Source organism: Ursus americanus, chromosome 14 (assembly GCF_024610735.1).
Source record: "Ursus americanus isolate L20-20 chromosome 14, mUrsAme1.1.p, whole genome shotgun sequence".
Lineage (NCBI taxonomy): Eukaryota > Metazoa > Chordata > Mammalia > Carnivora > Ursidae > Ursus > Ursus americanus.
The window spans coordinates 57,173,971-57,192,031 of NC_142140.1; the positions used below are offsets into that span (position 1 = coordinate 57,173,971).

General features: G+C 58.0%; 1 protein-coding gene across 1 annotated transcript; it reads right to left on the reverse strand.

The window, feature by feature from the left end:
- Positions 1 to 2,835: 2,835 nt before the first annotated feature.
- YJU2 (YJU2 splicing factor homolog) lies at positions 2,836 to 17,169 on the reverse strand. Its single transcript, XM_045804362.2, has 8 exons — positions 17,059 to 17,169; positions 15,182 to 15,282; positions 13,199 to 13,343; positions 10,846 to 10,980; positions 8,508 to 8,689; positions 7,686 to 7,809; positions 4,933 to 5,080; positions 2,836 to 4,752 (listed from the first exon to the last, which is right to left on the reverse strand). The coding sequence occupies exons 1-8, from the start codon at positions 17,080 to 17,082 to the stop codon at positions 4,640 to 4,642; spliced, it is 972 nt and encodes a 323-aa protein (XP_045660318.2). The 5' UTR covers positions 17,083 to 17,169; the 3' UTR covers positions 2,836 to 4,639.
- Between the last annotated feature and the right edge of the window lie 892 nt (positions 17,170 to 18,061).

An 18,061-nucleotide genomic window follows, 5' to 3' on the forward strand; every position in this document is an offset into this window, starting at 1 on the left:
CTCTGCTGAGCTTTTGGGTGTTGTTTGGAGCCTTCCTTTCTTTCTTTCTTTCTTTCTTTCTTTCTTTCTTTCTTTCTTTCTTTCTTCTCTCTCTCTCTCTCTCTCTTCTTTCTTTCTTTCTTTCTTTCTTTCTTTCTTTCTTTCTTTCTTTCTTTTCTTTCTTTCCTTCTTTCCTTTCTTCCTTTCTTTTCTTTCTTCTTTCTTTTCTTTTTCTTTCTTTCTTTCTTCTTTCTTTCTTTCTTTCTTTCTTTCTTTCTTTCTTTCTTTCTTCTTTCTTTCTTTCTCTTTCTTCTTTCTTACAATTCATGCAACCATCGCCACTCATTTCAGAACATTTTCATCACCCCAACAAGAAACCCCGCCCCATCAGCACTCTCTATTCTGTCCACTTCTCTCGCCCCTGGCACCTCTAATCCGCTTTCTGTCTCTGTGGATAGGCCTGTTCTGGACCTTTCACATAAATGGAATCACACACGATGTGGCTTTTTGTGGCTGGTTCTCTCCCTGAGCATCAGGCTTCCGAGGTCCACCCACGTGCATGTGAGTGCCTCATTCCTCGTGTGGCCCAATCATATTCTATTGCAGGGCACACAGTACGTACACAATATATGCTTTACGTGGGTGGGACCTTAAGAAGGAGCCAGGTGGGGTCCCTGCGTGGGGGCGGTGCCTACCTTCTCTGCCCCCTCACCCTTGTCTCATGGAGTCTGAAGGGGGGATGGGAGCACCAGGACAGCTCATGGCCTAAATACTCCTAATCTGATGGCAGAGATGTAGCCCTGCGCTAGGAGCTCCTACTCTGATAGGAGAGACAGTCTCTGCCCTGAGAAGCTCCTAGACACACCCTTGCCTTTTAAAACTCACAGTCTGATGGGACAGGCATGGTCTTGACCTCAGAAGCCTCAGTCTGATGGAGGAGAGAGGTATATGCCTTAATAGGCTCCTAGTCTGATAGGGGAGACATGCTTCTACCCTCTGAAGCATTCAGTCTGCATTAGGAGGCATGGCTCTGATTTCAGGGCTTTCTGGTCTGATGCGAGACATGGCCCTGCTTCTAGGTGCCCCTAGTCTAATGGAGGAGACATAGCTCTGTTGTCATGAATGCCCAATCCGACGGGAGAGGCACGGCCCTGGAGGCTCTGTCTGGAGGAGTTGCGGTGGAGTGTGGTCATTAAAGGTGTGGCTTCGGAGCCTTGCGGTGGCAAGCCCAGGTCCTGTCCCTCACTCACTCCGAATCCCTGGCCCAGGAGCTTCCTGCCTCTGTAAAATCAGGCAGTACCAGGGCATGTGCCCGAGGGAGTGAGCAGTGAGCTTTGGTGTAGAGGGAGCTTGGTGCAAAGCCTGGCACGCAGTTAGAGCTTGGGAAGGGGGCAGCGGCCCCTGTCTCTGTGAAGGCCAGGCTCAGGCTGAGGGGGCTCTAGCAGGAGGGCAGGCCACCCCCACCAAGTCCCTCTGCTGTGCGGTGGCCCCCAGGGGGACTGATGCAGGAGATTCCGAATGAGGCCTAACAGTTCCCTGGGATGACAGACATGGAGTGCAGCACAGGGAAGGGGGGGACCGTCAGCAGTGATGGGGGAAGGGCAGGCTCCAGAGAGCCGGAGGGGGTCCAGGGGGTGAGGGGAGAGCAGGCAGGTAGAGGCCCTGGTGGATCTGCTTTCATGTGCATGCACACGAGACCCTGACGTGTCGCTACCCCTCTGCTCGTTCGCTCACCTCCAGGAACCCCCACCGGGAACTGGGCCAAGAGCAGAAGGGCTCCCAGGTCACAGGGTGGGAGAATGAAGCATAAAAGCCTGCTGGGGGATAAGACTAAGACAGTTCCAGTGAGTTCCACTTAGTTCCCACTAAGTGCCTGGAAGGTCTCAGGTGCTGGGGCTACACTCATCAACACAGCCACCCTTGCAAAGCTCACTGTTGATGTGGCGGGGGGGGGGGTCTGGCAGGCAGCCCCTCGGCTGACTGTCAATGACCCTGACCTGTTGGTGGCCTTGAATGTGTCCTGACCTGTGGCTTGCTTCCAACCAGGGGGACATGACAAAGGTGACAGGATGCCACTTCTCGCAGACTCCTGTCCTGCTGGCTTTATGAAGCCACCTGTCAGAGGGCCGTGTAGGCAAGCAACTGAGGGTGGCCTCTGGCTAAGAGCCCGTGAGGAGCTGCCAACAGCCACAAGCGAGCGTGGATGCAGATCCGGCCCCAGATGGGCTTTCAGATGAGACCACAGCCCTGGCCCAAGTCTCAAGGACAGCTGCGAAACCCTGAGGCAGAGAAGCCGGCAAAGCTGCACCCAGACTCCCGTGTCTGCCGCTGTGAACTTCTGAGAGATCTCGTTCCACAGGGGTAACTAATCCTGGGGGCGGTGGGCAAGACACACACGTGACGCCGCCCCTTACAGCCACCTCACCCTGTTTTCATTCAGAGCAATCACTGCCTCCAGTGTATGTTTGCTTCACTTCATAGCTCATCATTGTATTTAGATACGTTCACGATCTTATCCCCCATCTTCCAAACATGACGTCACCACAACGAGGGGGGCCTGTTGTTTTTTTTCTTTAGGTTATTACCGTCATATGTTTTCCTTCAGTGTTGCAGCCCCAGCGCCTAAAACAGGTCTGGGCACAAAGTACGTGCTCAAAAAAAAAAAAAAAAAAAAATATATATATATATATATATATAATAAATCAATAATAAAATAAATGTTTCATACATAAATTGTATTAATTATATAAGCGATATAAATTTTATGATATATACTAAATATATAAATTATATACATATTTTAATATATATTTTGTATATAAATTCTATATATACATTTAAAAATTTTTTATTTTTTTTTGAGCGAGCAACTTGCTTTGGGAAACTCAAACGAGTGACTCCGCACGCGCTCAATGCCCGTCAGGCAAGCGGCAAGGACTCACGACCGTTAGCTGTTCCTCCCTGAACGGATCCCGCATACTTCAGCCCCTGCTCCACACTGAGGCACGCGCAGCTGGCGCCCATCCTCAGGGTGACCCCAGTAGCAGAGCCGCGGGCACACGGCGAGCTGGGAAGTTGGGGTGCGGGGGGGTGGCACTTTCCCCTGGAGGCCGTGGGGAGCAGAGGAGGAAGTGCAGAGCTGGGCGACCCAGCGGGGGCTAGCAACCTTTCTCTATCAGAGACCGGATGGTACACCTGTTGGCTCTGCCACCGCACGGCGAGGCAGCCATACATTATATGCACACAACTGGACATGTTGCTATGCCAATAAAACTTTATTCACAAAAATAGGCTGTGGGACAGCTTTGGCCCACCAACCATAGTTTGCTAATCTGTGTTTTATAATGGAGTTCATAATCTTTAGTAGTGACAAAGGGGGGGGGGCTAAAGGGACAGGCGCTCAGGTACCGGTCTGCGAGAACAAATCAGAGTGACCCGGGGGCCCCACGCCACCTCATCTCTTCCACCAGCGCTTCAGTGGATGCCTTCCTCTAGCCGCAGATCGTCCCCGGCACCGCGCGCAAGGCTGACTTTGACTCTGGGGAAAGCGGGCAGCGGCGTGCTGGGAAGTGCCCACGGTGGGGGCTCTGGCACGGGACACCGATTTGCCCGAGCACCGACTTCCATAGTGCGAATACCCCCGCCACGGCCAATTTGCCGGCGGCAGCCCACCACCGACAGCGGTTCAGAACCAGGGCTCCCGGGGCCTGTCTTCACAGCCGGGGAGCTGCGAGGACCCAGGGGCCTGGCTGGATAGTTCGCGTCTTCCAGTCATACTGCAGCACATAAATCATTGTAGGAAGTGGGTCCCCAAAGTGGGGGCTTCTCATCTCCCAAACGCCGCCAGCAAGAAGCACAAAGCCTCATTACCAAATGCCAAACAAATGTGTGTGTGTGAGAGAGAGAGAGAGAGAGAGAGAGAGGAGGGCTGAGGCCCTGAGGCCGGCGACCCTGGCAGGGGCAGGAGAGCAGAGCTGGAGGTCGGGTGCTGAAGGAGTCTGGCGGGAGCACAGGACCTTCAGCTAGAAAACCCACAAGTGGGAGAGAATTATAGCAGAGTTGAAGTCTGGCAACCTTGAAAGAACGAGAGCTTTGGAATCGAGTTCCTGGTCACATGACCAGGGGCCATATTGGCGATCTATTGCTACATAACAAATTCTCCCCAAACCTCCACTAATCAATGAGCCTTTGCCATCTCACAGCTTCTAACACCGAGGCCGGACTGGCCACGTTGTGTGTTTCTGAGGCCCCTCCTCAGAAGCTGGCGGGACAGGTGTCCCGGCGGCCAGACAGCAGGTGCCTTTTATTGGTTCGCAGGTTTTGTGGCCTGAAGGGGCGGAGCTAACGGGGGGTGGGTGCTCTCACCAGCGGGCCCCAAACTCTGCTGTCAAAGGGAGTACCACACAGGGAGCCGAGAGCTGTTCCAGGGATGCCGCGGCCCCAAAAGGAGGGCAAGGAGGGCGGCAGTGTGAGCTGAGGACCCCAAGGGCCAACACATGGGGGGACAGGGGAGAAACCAAGTCCCTCGGCCGACGCCCTTGCTGGCCTCCCTGGTTTGCCCAGTCATGCATGGCTCTGGTTGATGCTGGGGACTCCTGCCCCGACCGTCAGCTGAAGCTGGACGCGGGACCTTGACTTGGGGAAGGGCCTGGGTGGGGTCTCAGTTGCTGCCGCTGCTGTCCTCGCTGTCTGAATAGGCCCCCAGCTGGCTCAGGGAGGAGGTGCCGGGCGTCCACGGTGCAGGGACGGCCTCCTTCCTGCTCTGCACAGGCCCTGGGTGAGAGGCAAGAGCTAGCCTACCCAGCCTCAACCCCACAGCCCTGGTTGGGGGCACACCGCCCACTCACCCCCAGCCACTCTGATGGTCCCCCCCAAGGCCGCACTGGGGTGCTGCTGCCACCTGGTGGCCGCCCGAGGTGCTGTGCTCCAGTCCCAGGACCCCAGGGCACCTACCCTGGGTGGTGGGTGACGCCAGGCCCTGTCGGGTGCTGCCACCCAGGTCTGTTTTCTTCACCACGACCAGGCCCGACAGCTGGGGCCTGCTGCCAAGCGTGCCGACACTCCGTTCCCAGCTCTCCGCCTTCCTCTTGGCTTTTGGGGCCTGGGGGCAAGGGGGGACACAAGTGAGTGAACTGGCCCAAATCTCACCTTCCTCAGCCTCTCTGCACTTATACTTCCTTTTTTTTTTTTTTTAAGATTTTATTTATTTGACAGAGAGAGACAGCCAGCGAGAGAGGGAACACAGCAGGGGGAGCGGGAGAGGAAGAAGCAGGCTCCCAGTGGAGAAGCCTGATGTGGGGCTCGATCCCAGAACGCCGGGATCACGCCCTGAGCCGAAGGCAGACGCCTAACGACTGAGCCACTCAGGCGCCCCTGCACTTACACTTCCTAAATCACACCACACCTTCTCCCCTCCGTGCCTTTACCCACGCCATTCCCTCCACCTGCAATGCCCCCTTTCCTCTAAGGCATTTGGTGAACTCCTATTCATCCTTCAATACCCAACCCAAGTATCAGCTCTTCTGGGAAACCTTTCTTTAGAGTTCGAGCTCAAGTGCTCAAGTGAGTGCCGCATGTCCATGCCCCCAGTGCCCTCCACTGCCTTCTTAAGTGGCCCGCTCATCTACGCTGGGGGCTCCTGTCCTGTTCACGACTGGGTCCACAGTGCCATAAACAACTCTTGGCAGGAAGATGCTCTACCGAAGTTTGATGGAATGAGGGAAAATGGAGGCCCCCACTTGGAGACTAGTGCAGGGAAGGCAGAGAGGGGCTCAGCCCCACCTCCAGCTCTTCAACTGTACGGGAAGGGACCCCTTTTATCAGTTTTGTGTTGAAACAGAGGAACCAGAATCCCCTGGATTCGGGAGCTCCTGTCTGAGCTAGGAGCTGGAGCGGCAGGGGGCTGCCTTCTCAGGGCCCACCATCCGAGGGAGGAGGGAGGATGGACAAGCAAATAGATCAACAGGACGACGTCCGTCCTGACAAGTGGTGTAACACAAAGAAAGACATCAGCGTGGTGTGACAGTGTGTGGCAACAGCGGCCAGTCGATAAGGCGGTCACGACAGGTCTCCTCTGAGAGGGGACTGTGGGCTGACAGCAGAACGAGGAGGAGTTAATGAGCAGAGACGTGAGGGACGGTGCTCCAGGCGGCGGAGTATGAGGCCAGGGCCTGGAGGGACTGGGCTTGGCACATGCAAGGGCATGTTTCGGCTGGAGCAGGGGGCGCGCGGGAGGGGGACCCGGCAGGCACGCAGCCATCTGTGCGCTGACCAGGACAGACGTGGTCCAGTGGGGTGCGGAGAGAGGCCAGCCATCCCAGCCGCAGCTTTCTGAACCGACTCACGTGGCCCCCAGCGCTAGCCCTTGCGAGCCCCTCCCCAAGCCCGTGTCCGCCAGCTGCGCACACAGCCACTAAATGAAACCACGGACACAGGCGCCACGAGCGCGGAAGGGGGTGGGCTCCTGCAAATGTCACGGTGAGGATTTGGGAGGTCTCGATGGAGCTATTTTGTGCAAAATGAAACAAAAAGTCTCATCAAACTGGGTGCAAAGAAGACACCTGGAACAGATGGGGGGGCCAAAGAAACCCAGATTGCTTTCACAGTGGCTCCAATCTCATTCTACGTGAAAGAAAAAAGAGGAAGTTTTAGACAATTCTGGGGGCTGTTTATGCAAGAAAGACAGCGTGAGACCCGTCATCAGGGGACAGATCCTCAAAGAAACCATCCTGGTTTTGTGTCAGAGAGTAACGAATGAGTGTGCGCGACCCCCAGGGCCAGTCTCTCTGCTGACAGTCACAGGAGCCTCATGGGAACATGGCTGCACCCCAGAAAGACTACATTACCCATCATCCTTTGTGGCAGGATGTGCTCAGGTGGCTCAGCTCTCACCCATGGGATTGTGCAGCGGGATGTGTGGGACCCATGGTACAGTGGCCCTGGACGTCCTTGTCCCCTGCCCGGCCCTCGCCCCTGGCTAGGATGTGAAGGTGGCGCTGACACGCGGCGCGGTGAGGGCAGCCCCCCCAGGACAGCAGGACCGGGAGGAGGAGGAAGCTGCCTGGGCCCGATGCCGACGGTGGAGGGGGGGGCCTGTGCACAACTTTTCAATAGAAAAGTAACCTCCGTGCAGTTGAAACCCTTGTGACTCTGGGACTCACCCAGAGGCGAGCCTGCATCTAGCCAGCACAGACCACGAGTATGTCTGAGTTAAAATAAATCCTTTCCCGCTTTAGCCCCATCTTGGATTAACACAGCAGCATGGCCTTGACCGCCGTGGATGGTGGCAGTCCACCCCCAAAATCCCCCTCCCTCCCTTTGCCCCCAGGCCCCCTGTGGCTCACTAGTCTGACTCTGAGCTTCGGGTGCCCCTCCCACCCCCACCCTGGCTGGAAACCGTGACCCCAGAGCTGGGACCATGCTCCAGGAGAGAGCAGATGGAGAAGCTGGAAAAAGCCTGGGTCCCCGAGCTGGGAGCAGTGCTGCCTGCAAGTCCTGGTGGTCACTGCAGGGCCGTTACGGACCGAGAAGTACAAGTCTGTGTTCCTAAGTCTCCAAGCTTGGGGTTGCTCGTCTCAGCAGCTGAGCAGGGGCGGGTAGACTGCAGCCCTGCAGGGGCCGGGCCTGCTGACGCACAGTGGGTCTCTGGCCATCCTGAGTCGCTCTCTGCTGTCCCGAGAGCACTCGGCAGGTGCAGGCACACTCACCTCATCCAGGATGGCGGTGGGCTTGGGCCGGAGGGCCAGCCGTGGCGGGGCGGGAGCAGGCACGTCCTCCTCGGAATCCGAGTCCTCCAGCAGCCGGCGTTTGCGCGCTTCCTCCACCAACGCCCTGTGGGACAGCACACATGCCTGCGATCCCCTGTCCCGCTCGTCGCCCTTCCTGACAGCAGTGAGCGGGGCAGGGAGCGGCACCCAAACTCCTTTCAATCCTCCCTGTGCACAGACGGCGGTGTGGTTAAGTGCTGGCCAATGGCACCGGCCCCCTCAGCTGGAACCCCAGCCGGGTACCTGGAGCCCGGAGCTCCCCGCCCCACAGTCCCCTTGATGGCCATAATGATGAGGACCACCGCCAACCAGCGCCTGGCGCTCAGAAGGTGCTCAATAAACGCAGAGTCGTCTCACCGCTGTGCCGCCTGGGCACCTACTACGTGCCTGACCCCGTTCCAGGCCCTGGGAACGCAGAAGCCAAACCAAGCCCGCATTCAGATTCTGGAGGAGGGAGGGAGGCGATGAATCAGGAGAGATGGGTGAAGCAGAGGGAAGGTTCCAGGGTGTCAGTGCCAGGGAGAGAGTGTGAACACAGCAGGCCTGGGCAAATCATCAAACCTGGGGTGATGCCGGTGACCCCGGCACAGACGCCATGGGAGAGAAAGGGAGATGTGGGGGGGGAAGCCTCCTGCAGAAGGGGACACTTGAGGGAGCCACAGAAGATCTGGAAGGGGGGTGTTCCAGGAGGAGGCCTGAGAAAAGGCTGTGAGGTGGGTCGAGCGCCTGGGACTCCCGCCCGGCCCCACCCGGCTGACTCACGCCGTCTCCCGCTCGTCCTCCTCCTGCTCCTGCTTCTGGCGCTCCTCCTCCGACAGCCGGTGCTGCCGCAGCATGGCCTCGAAGTCCACGTGGGCCTGCCGCTGGTTCAGGTCCTTGAGCTCCTGCAGGTTCTCCAGAACCTCCATCTCCAGCTTCGAGTCCTTGGTCCGGTTCTCCAGCACCTGGCAGGCAGGACCCAGGCTGAGTGTGCGGGGATGCGGCCCCTCCGTGCAGCTGCTGGGGCCGGGGCGGGGGTGGGGGGGCGCAGCACCCACACGGGGAGGAGCCCCCACGCCCACCTGCACCCACGTGCCTGCTCAGGGGCCTCCTGCCCGGTCCCCCTGTTGTGCCCATTTCCCAGCTCAGAGCACCAAGGCTCGGGGACAGGGAGTGGTCTCCTGAGGCCCCGTGGCTGGACGTCCGGCCCAGCTCTGTCATGAAACAGAAGTACAAACAAAGATGAGGGGCCTGGCTGGCTCGGTTAGTGGAGCATGCGACCCTTGATCTTCGGGTCGTAAGTTCGGCTCCAATGTTGGGTGCAGAGCTTACGCAAAAAAAAAAATAATAGTAACAAAGATTAAAGCGACCATCTGAGCAATTGTTCAGTGCCAGCCCCGGGCTGACACGTTGCCAAGCGTAAGCTCATTTCATCTCTGCGACAATGCAGAGGAACCGGGCCAGCCCAGGTCTCCGAGGCGTGGGTGGGAAGCCCGAGTCGGCCGCTCCCGGGCCGTGAGACCGCGTACAGGGGAAAGTGGCAGTCCCGAGGGTTTGAATACACGTCCCCCAATTCTTTGATGCTCCTCCCTGAAAAAGCAGAGCCTCATTCCCCTTCCTGTGAGCGCAGGCTGGACTCTGACCCACTCCGAGCGAGCGGAGTGTGATGGGACAACGGTGTCACTCGGAGAGTGGGTCCTGAAAGGCTTCCTCCCCGCTCCTCTGAACTGCTGGCCCTGGGGAGGCCGGCACCATGTCATGCGGGGTGCAGGGGCCCCCGTGGCAGGGACGTGGCCAGCTGAGCCTGCAGCTTGACTGTGGCCTCCTGAGAGCCCCCGGGCCCGAACCACCCAGCTCAGCTCCCTGGGCCTCCTGACCCCCAGAAACCGGAGGATCACATGGGTGTTTGGTAAGGTGCAGTTCTGGGGTAACTCATTAGGCCGTAAGCCCGTGGCCACATGGGTGGACCACAACGGACACCACCGCACAGGCGGCTCTGGGGACACGGCTGCCTCCGCGGAGCCTGCGTCCCTCCCTGCTGCTCCCCACGCCACAGAGAACCCCGAGTCAGGTCCGATGTGCTGGCTCAGAAAACAGCCGGCAGAGGTGTGGAGGGCCCAGGGATGGATGGGCTTTGTGCGGTGGGGGAGACCGGAAAGAATACAGACGTCATCACATTTCCGAGAAAGACAACAAAACTGGCTAGCGGAAGATGACGATTTGTTCGAAGAGGGCCCATCAGAGCATCAGGACTCAGGCGTTGCTGCGTAACTACGTGCCGGGCCCTGTCCCAAGAGTTTCCCATGTACGAACTCACAATTCCCACCACAACCTCTGGGGCAGGTCATCAATCCCATCTGACACACCAGGATGCAGAGGCACAGAGAGGCCAAGGGCCTTGCCCAAGGTCACACAGCCAGGAAACATTCAAGAGAACGTTTCCTTCCATACTTCTAGTCTTCACAGCCATGGTCGCGGGCGTCTTTGCAAACTGGGGGGTAGCCGGGAAGCCAGGAAGCACCCTGCATTCTCAAGTCCAACTTTCTGCCTCCTGTTTGTTTCCTCTGGCTTCATGACACTCTGCTACCAGCTCAATGGCTTAAAACCACAGGGATCTCCGTGTCCCCTGGCTGGCATGGGTCGGAAGTCGCGCGGTGAGGCCGGTTCCCTGACGGGGCTTCCACGGGCTCACGTCAGGGACCGGTGGTCTCATCCGAGGCCCAGCCTCACTCGGACGGCTGGCAGAATTCTATTCCTTGTGGCTGTGGGACTGAGGTCCCACTTTCTAGCTGGCTGTTGACGTGGGCCCCCCACTGCTCCCTGCCACGTGGGTCCCCACTCCAGGCCTGTTCCTTCACATGGCGAATGTCCTCTAGACCCAGACGCAGGGCTCGGGTGAGCGGTCCGGCCTGTTGGATCACCTCCGTTTCCTGAGGTCGACCGTGACCCAACGAACGACCTGACCGCAGGAGTGAGACGCCTGCGTGCGCGCTCCCAGGGCTACGCGGCGTGTGTGACCGGGAGGCAGGGCTCCTAGGCCACCTTGACGCTCTGCCGCCCACGCCATCGCCCTGCCCAGGGGCCCGAGGCAGGAAGAGGTGCTCGCGGGCCCCCGGCTCACCTTCATGGGGTTGTTCAGCTCCTCATCCTCCCGTTCCTTCTGCACCCTCTTCTCCTCCTCCTCCAGGAGCTTTTCCGCCTGGAAGTTCCGCGTGGCCCCATGCTCCATGCTGTAGTCTGTGTTTTCGGGGTCTGTCTGGAGGGGAGAATGGGCGGACATCAGTCCCGTGTCCCCGCACATCGAGAGCTTCTGCTAGCCGGCAGCCTGGGCCACCTGTTCTCGGGCCTCGCTCCTGCTCGGGCCTGTCCTTATCTTTTTTTTTTTTTTTTTTTCCTTTTTTTAAGATTCACGTATTTTTTTGAGAGAGCGAGCACGAGCTGGAGGAGAGGAGGAGAGAGAGAATCTCAAGCAGATTCCCCGCTGAGTGCGGAGCCCGACATGGAGCCCGACCGGGGCTCGACCTCACGGCCCCGAGATCAGGACCTGAGCTGAAACCAAGAGTCAGACACTCAACTGACTGCCCCCCCCCCAGACGCCCCCCTTTTCTTGTTTTAATGCCTGGTTGGTACACTATTTTCTAGTGCTCCTGCCCCCTTTCCCAAAACGCCGAACTCCACAGCATGGAATTTCAGACCCCTCTGCACCTGCCCGCTGCCTCCCTCCGCCCCCCACCTTCCGCACAACTGCAAATACAAGTCTCTAGGCCTTTGCATGTGTCCTGTCTTCCTGTCCGCTGTCTGCCCTGTGTGCGTGTGTGTGCGTGCGTGTGCGCACCTGTTCGCAATTTCTCATACGTATAAATCACATATTAAGCACATACAGAGCACGCTCCTACACGTATTTCTAGAATGGAGAGGGGAAACGTAAGCTGGCATCCTGGTAGAGACCCTGGAGCAGAAAGACGGCGTCAGGAAAAACACGGAAACCCACACCGTGTGTGGAACGTGGTTAACGGTCACGTTCAGCGTCAGTTTCTCAGTGGGACAGAGACAGAGGCACTGCGGGCGTCTCTGCGGACAGGAGGGGAAGCGGGCGAGGGGCAGGTGGGCCTGCAGCTTCTCGCGTGCCTGCAAGTACTCCCCAGTACGGAGCACATCGCTAAAAGGGAAAGCGCGAGGAAGACGGGGATCCCTACGTGCGAGCGTGCGGGGCACATCTCCTGGAAACCGCGCCAGAGCCTTCTGAGCGTGTTTCCAGGCACGGGGCTGTCTGGGCAGCGAGAGCAGCAGACCGATTTCCAGCGCTGGCCCCGCAGTTCTGTCTGAGCTCTGTTTCCACCACACACGCACACGGGGACCCATGAACTGTGTGCGTGACCCTAGCTACTTAATCGCCCCAAGTTCTTCACCGGAAAGACCAATTTATACCATTTTGCCAGAGATCCTCTAGTCTTTAACAAATTCATATGTATTTGTGAATATCTAAATACATATACATCATTTCAATTCAGGTAAAAAGATCATTCTCTGGAAATGACCCATGTGTCCACCGGGACAGACGGCTGTGCACACGTGGTGTGTTCCCATGCCAGAGCGTGATCGGTGTGAAGTGGAATGGGTCACGCCGCACTCCGCGGCACGGAGGAACACGGAGGCGCACCAGGACACAAGCACAAGGACAGGGTGACGGCACCACACGGGAAACGTCCACAACGCACACGCCCGCGGACGGAGAGCAGATGGGTGGCTCCCAGGGCAGGGGTTCAGGTGGGCACGATGGGGACCCACTGCTAATGGTTACGGGGCTCATTCTGGGGGTGATGGAAATTTCCTGGAATCGGGTCCAGGGTCAGGTTAGCCCACCGTGAATACACTAAACACCACCGGACCAGACGCCGTAAAAGGTGGACTGCGTGGCGCGTGAATCACATCTCACTAAAGCTGTTGTTTAAAAGTACTCCAAATAGGGGCGCCCGGGTGGGGCCGTCGGTTAAGCGTCCGACTCTTGATTCTGGGTGAGGTCCGGGTCATGATCTCCACGTGGCGAGACCAAGCCCCACGCTGGGCTCACGGTCAGCGGGGAGTCTGCTTGAGAGTCTCTTTCCCTCTGCCCCGCACCAGGCTGGTGCGTGTACGCACTCGCTCTCTCTCAAACGAATAAATACATCTTAAAATAAAAGTAACCAAAATACGTAATTCTTTCAACGTACTTTTTTTATACCCGAAGGGAAAAGCATTTGGTAAAAAGAAACTCCAACGGACCGTAAGGTCCTCGACTGTTCCCCAAATTCTCAACACAGTTGTGATCGTGACCGGCTGCGCGCCCCGTCACCGCGCGGTCTGCTCCCCGAATCCCGTGACATTGTACATCCGGGTCTCTGTACATAACGCTCCCGGGAACAAGTCTGTCTCCTGGGACAGAGTGAGACAGGAGCCCCGTGGAGGGAGGGGGGGCCGGCTGGGCGGGCGCCTACCTTGAAGGTGATCTCTGCCAGGCACCGCGTGCACTTGATGTAGAAACGGAAGATGGGCAGGCCCAGGTAGGCCTCGTTCTGCACCGTCTCCTTGCGCGCGTTGAACTTCTTGCCCTTGTAGATGTACTCCCCGCACGTCTTACACCTGGCCACGACAGAGGGACTCAGGCCATCCCGGCACCCTGGTTCCTACGGTGGGACGCTCTGGCATTCTGGCAGATGGCTGCGGGCATACGTCCTGGGACGGGGAGCTCCCTCCCTCCGGAGGCAGCCTGCCTCAGATTCCCATCTGGTGTGCTCTCCTTACTATCTGCCTGGGCTTGGCCCCGGGGTCCCCTTCTGGGGAAGCACGCAGACGACCCAGACCTGCAGACACTCGCCTGTCACACACTTCCAGCCGCCTGGCTGGCGCTCGTGGGGCATCCTGGCCTCCACGAGGGAAGGTTCCAGCAGGACGGAAGACACATAGAGCAAAGCAGAGCTCCCGCCACCCTGGCCTCCCTCCCATCCTGTGCTCCCCAGGCCTGGCCCGCCCGCCTTCTGACTGTTCCTGCAAATCCCCCCAGCCCGGTCCCACCCCCAGGCCTCTCTCCCCTTACAGTTCACAAAGGCCATGGCACCCTTCACCTCTCAGTCCCCGGCTCGGCTGACATGGCTTCTGTCACGTCCCTGACCACCCCGACCGGGCGGCCTCCCTTCTCGCCACCTGCCCACTCTCCCTCGTGCCCGATTCACACGTCCCACATACACCTGGCGAGAGCGCGCCTGAGCACGTGGTTGTACCGCTACTCCCCGTGAGACCGTGGGCTCTGCTGGACCGCGGCTCTGCCGGTCTCGTTCCCACAGCATCCCCCCTGCCTCGCCTAGGCCCTGGCACACCGCAGGTGCCCAAAAGGATTGCTGAATTTTAAAAATGAGTGAATGAAGGAGAGAGAAATGGGCCAACCATATGCAAACACACACCGAGTTTCAAAGAACAAGGTGTCTGATGATTGGGTGTATCTGACTTCAATAAGCTATAACGTGAAAAAGCGTGAGGCTCAGAACCAGCAAAACATGGTAATTGCAAAGCAGTACAAGGGGCAAGATCTGGGGATGGTGAGGGAGAGGGAATCATGGAAGGGGTCAGACAGGGGGTCACGAGGGCCTCTCTGAGGGGATGAGGGCTTTTTTAAAGATTTTATTGAAAAAAGTTTTTTGAAATTTATATTTTTAAAGCTAATTTAAAAAAAAAATTAATCCCTACACCTAAAGTGGGACTTGAACTCATGACCCTGAGATCAAGAGGGTCTACCAACGACTGGCTACCAAAAACCAGCCAGGTGTCCCTGAGAGGGTGAGAGTTAAGCCAAGACCTGAGGGGTGAAGAAGAGCTGGCCAGGTGAGAGCGGAAGGAAGAATGTTCCAGGCAGAAGGAACAGCCTGTGCAAAGGTCCTGGGGTATGAAGCAGTGTGGTTGCTGGAGGCCGTGAATTAGTAGACAGGGTCCCATCTCTGCACTCACATTTATTACCAAAGATCAAGATCTCGGGGCAGGCGCCTGGGTGGCACAGCGGTTAAGCGTCTGCCTTCGGCTCAGGGTGTGATCCCGACGTTATGGGATCGAGCCCCACATCAGGCTCCTCCACTATGAGCCTGCTTCTTCCTCTCCCACTCCCCCTGCTTGTGTTCCTTCTCTCGCTGGCTGTCTCTATCTCTGTCAAATAAATAAATATAATCTTTAAAAAAAAAAAAAAAGATCTCGGGGCAGACGCTGGCTGGGAGCTCTGAGTCAGGGGGGTTAATCCTGACCTGTGAGGAAAGTGAGGGCTGGCATGGACCCGCGCTCACTGGGTGGATGTCTGAGTCGGCACCAGCCCTGGTCTGAGTGCCAGGGATGAGCCACTCTCTGGGGATGTCAGGCATCAGGTCCGTCTGCCATGACTGACGTGGGGTGCCATGGGAGGGGCCACGTGGGGAGTCACACGGGGTGGGGGCACTCACCTCATGTTGAAGGGAGCCATCAACCGTACCACATACTGCCGATCTTTGGGCAGCTTGAGCTTGGGGATCTTTGACGGGTCAAAGTCCGGCGGGTAGTATTTCTGTGGGAAGCGAAAGTGTCAGGGGAGCCGGCCAGGGGCAGCAGGAGGAGCTCTGGGGAGCTGTACCCAGGTCCCCAGGACCACCCTGGGGTCTGATGGCTTGGTGGGAGGGCTCCGAAGATTCAGCATACACTCGTATTTATGGCTACCACTTACTACGGCAAAAGGACACAGGGACACATCAGCAAAGGGAAAAAGTGTGCGGGAAGGGGTCTGGGGAGACCAGGCACACTTCCAGAGTCTTCTCCCCATGGAATCACACAGGACGTGCTAATTACCCCAGTGAGGAGATATGACCGCACATGTGAGATGGTGTCTCCCAGAGAAGCGCACAGGGAGCCCAGGGCTTTCACTGAGGGATGGTCACACTAGCCCCTCTGCCTCGCAGCTTCCAATATTCTAGACCCCTAGAGGAGGGCCGGTGCTCAGCATAACCCACGCTATTCGTACAAAGAGCGTAAGCACGGGAACCATCCTGAAACTGCAGTTCCCGGACGCCAGCCAAGGTCCAACCCGGCAAACCAGCCTTTCCAAGGGCGGCAGCCTCGAGCCTGCTGTATCAGCTACTCCCGCACGGGGGCCTGAGCTGGGAGCTATGTGGAAGGCCGGTTTGGATCATGGAAAACAGCTTCACTGGATAATCAGAAAATAAAGCAGCTTGGGTTCTGAGCACCTACTAGGTGCCGGGTGCTGCTACACAGAGCACTTTATAGCTCTTGCCTCACAGAATCCTTGCAGAGCCTCTTCAAGGCAGAGTGTGATGTGCCCATGTCACAGATGAGGAAACTGAGTCCCAGTGGGACCCGGCTCTGGGGGCAGCAGCGTGGTCCAGTGATCAGGGGCACGGGTTACAGAGCCAGGGGCCTGAGTTCGAGTCCTCCACTCCCCGCTATCCCCCATCTCCCCGGGCCTTGCTGTCCTCATCTGAATGGAGAGAACCCGCTCGTCTCCACAGTCTGATCAGCGGGCGCTGGCGCAGGATCCACTAGGGACTGATGGGGACAGCTGGCTCCCAGCTGGATCGTCAGGACTGAAGGACTTTCGTGGACACGGGGTCTAGCACCTGCCCTGGACCGTGAAGACGCCGGGGATGGATCCCTAACCTAAGTGTTGCAAAGATCGGAGCGCGGAGCCGCAGGGAGCGGCATCGGCCCGCGCGTGTAAACCTGGGCTCTAGGCCTGACATCCTGGGCTTACACACTCCCAGGCCGGGGAGCTCACTCCCCAACACAGAGCACACACCCCTCCGGGGCAGTGCGGACAAGGACTCGGAACTCAGGGGCCGCTTCAAGCCTTTCGAGAGCCCCCCCCCCCAGCAAAGTCCCGGTTTTCCAATAGAGTCGGGAGAAGCCGAGGCGGCTGGGAGGGTCCCCTGCCAACAGAGTGGAAGCACTGAGCAAAGACGAAGCCCTCCCGGGAGCGCGACCCCGGGACCCCCCGGGGGGCGGGGCCTCACGGAGCCACGCGCCTGGAGGAGGAGGGGCGAACGGCAATACGACCAAGGCGGACCCGCCCCCCAAGGGACGTGACTGGCTAACTCCCTTCGGCACATCCAATCAGGCAAGGGATGGAGCAAACACCCTAAGCTCCGCCCCCAAAAGTCGCGAAGGCCCACCCCTCACGGAAGGTGATTGGGAGGTGTCTGAAAGCCCCGCCCCGCGGAAGACCGTTGGAGAAGAGATAAAGGTACCAATAGGAGAGCACAGGAAATCCACCGAGGCCGGAGCTCCGAGGGGGCCCGCTCCGGGTAGAAAGCGCTAGTCACCAAATACTTACGTTTAAAACTTTTCGCTCCGACATCTTTGCCTCCTCCTGCTCTCACAAGCTCGAGAAAGACGCTTAGGTTCGGTGTTTGCCGAACTTCCCTGACCGTCCCTTGTATTTCCGCCAACGTCACTTCCTCCACTCTATTATTGGTTGGAGCATACTCAGGTTCCCCTTCTCATTGGCCCTAGTCCCCGCCTGTCAAGAGCTGAATCCGGCCACCTTCCGTTCCGAGTTGCACCCTCGCTGGTTGGCGACAAAGGTTCCGGGGATCGGCTGACTTGGAGTTAGGGGGAGGTTCTGCGCCCCCTAGAGGCGAGCAGCGGCTCACAGAAATTCCATCGTGACGCGCCGTGGCCGCTGCTCACGACATTCCCTGCAGTTTACTCCTTTATGGAGCAGCGTACACAGAGGTCGGCGGTGAGCGCTTACGCCGTGTGCTGCGCTGCGGAAAGCTACAGGTGTTCCTGTGTCCCTAGCGCGCACCTGGGGACTGGAGACAGCTCCCGCGGGCTACGCATGTCTACAGAGGAGCAGCCTGGACACCCTCCTCCACGTTTACCTGGAGTCCCAGAGACTCAAAGACCAGCTCCCGCTCAGACCTACCTGCCGTGCACACATGCGTGCACCAGCTCCCGCACACACGTGGTGCCGCAGGGCAGTGTCGGGACAGGGGAAAGAAGGGGCACCTGAAGTGGTGTGTGAGTTTCGTGTGGCTGCTGCAAGGTTATGGCAAGCTCGCTGTCCTAAAACCACACACGTTTATTATCCTATGGTTTGGGGGAGGTCAGGAGTCTAAAGTGGGGGCACCTGGGTGTCTCAGTTGGTTAGACGTCGGACTCTTGATCTCAGCTCAGATCATGATCTCAGGGTCATGAGATCAAGCCCTGCGTCAGTCAGCGTGGAGCCCGCTTGGAATTTTCCCTCTCTCTCTGTCCTTCTGCTCGTGTGTTCTCTCTCTCTCTCATTCTCTTTCCTCAGGGTGGAGGGGAGAGAAGTATAAAGTGGATGGGAG

What these genes read in the sequence shown, in the direction of transcription:
- YJU2 (XM_045804362.2), bottom strand. Translation starts at nt 17,082, where the DNA reads ATGTCGGAGCGAAAAGTTTTAAAC. An exon ending in ATGGCTCCCTTCAACATGAG is followed by an intron (nt 13,344 to 15,181) that starts GTGAGTGCCCCC and finishes TGTCGTGGCCAG; the next exon opens with GTGTAAGACGTGCGGGGAGT. An exon ending in CCACCGCCATCCTGGATGAG is followed by an intron (nt 5,081 to 7,685) that starts GTGAGTGTGCCT and finishes CCTTGCCCCCAG; the next exon opens with GCCCCAAAAGCCAAGAGGAA.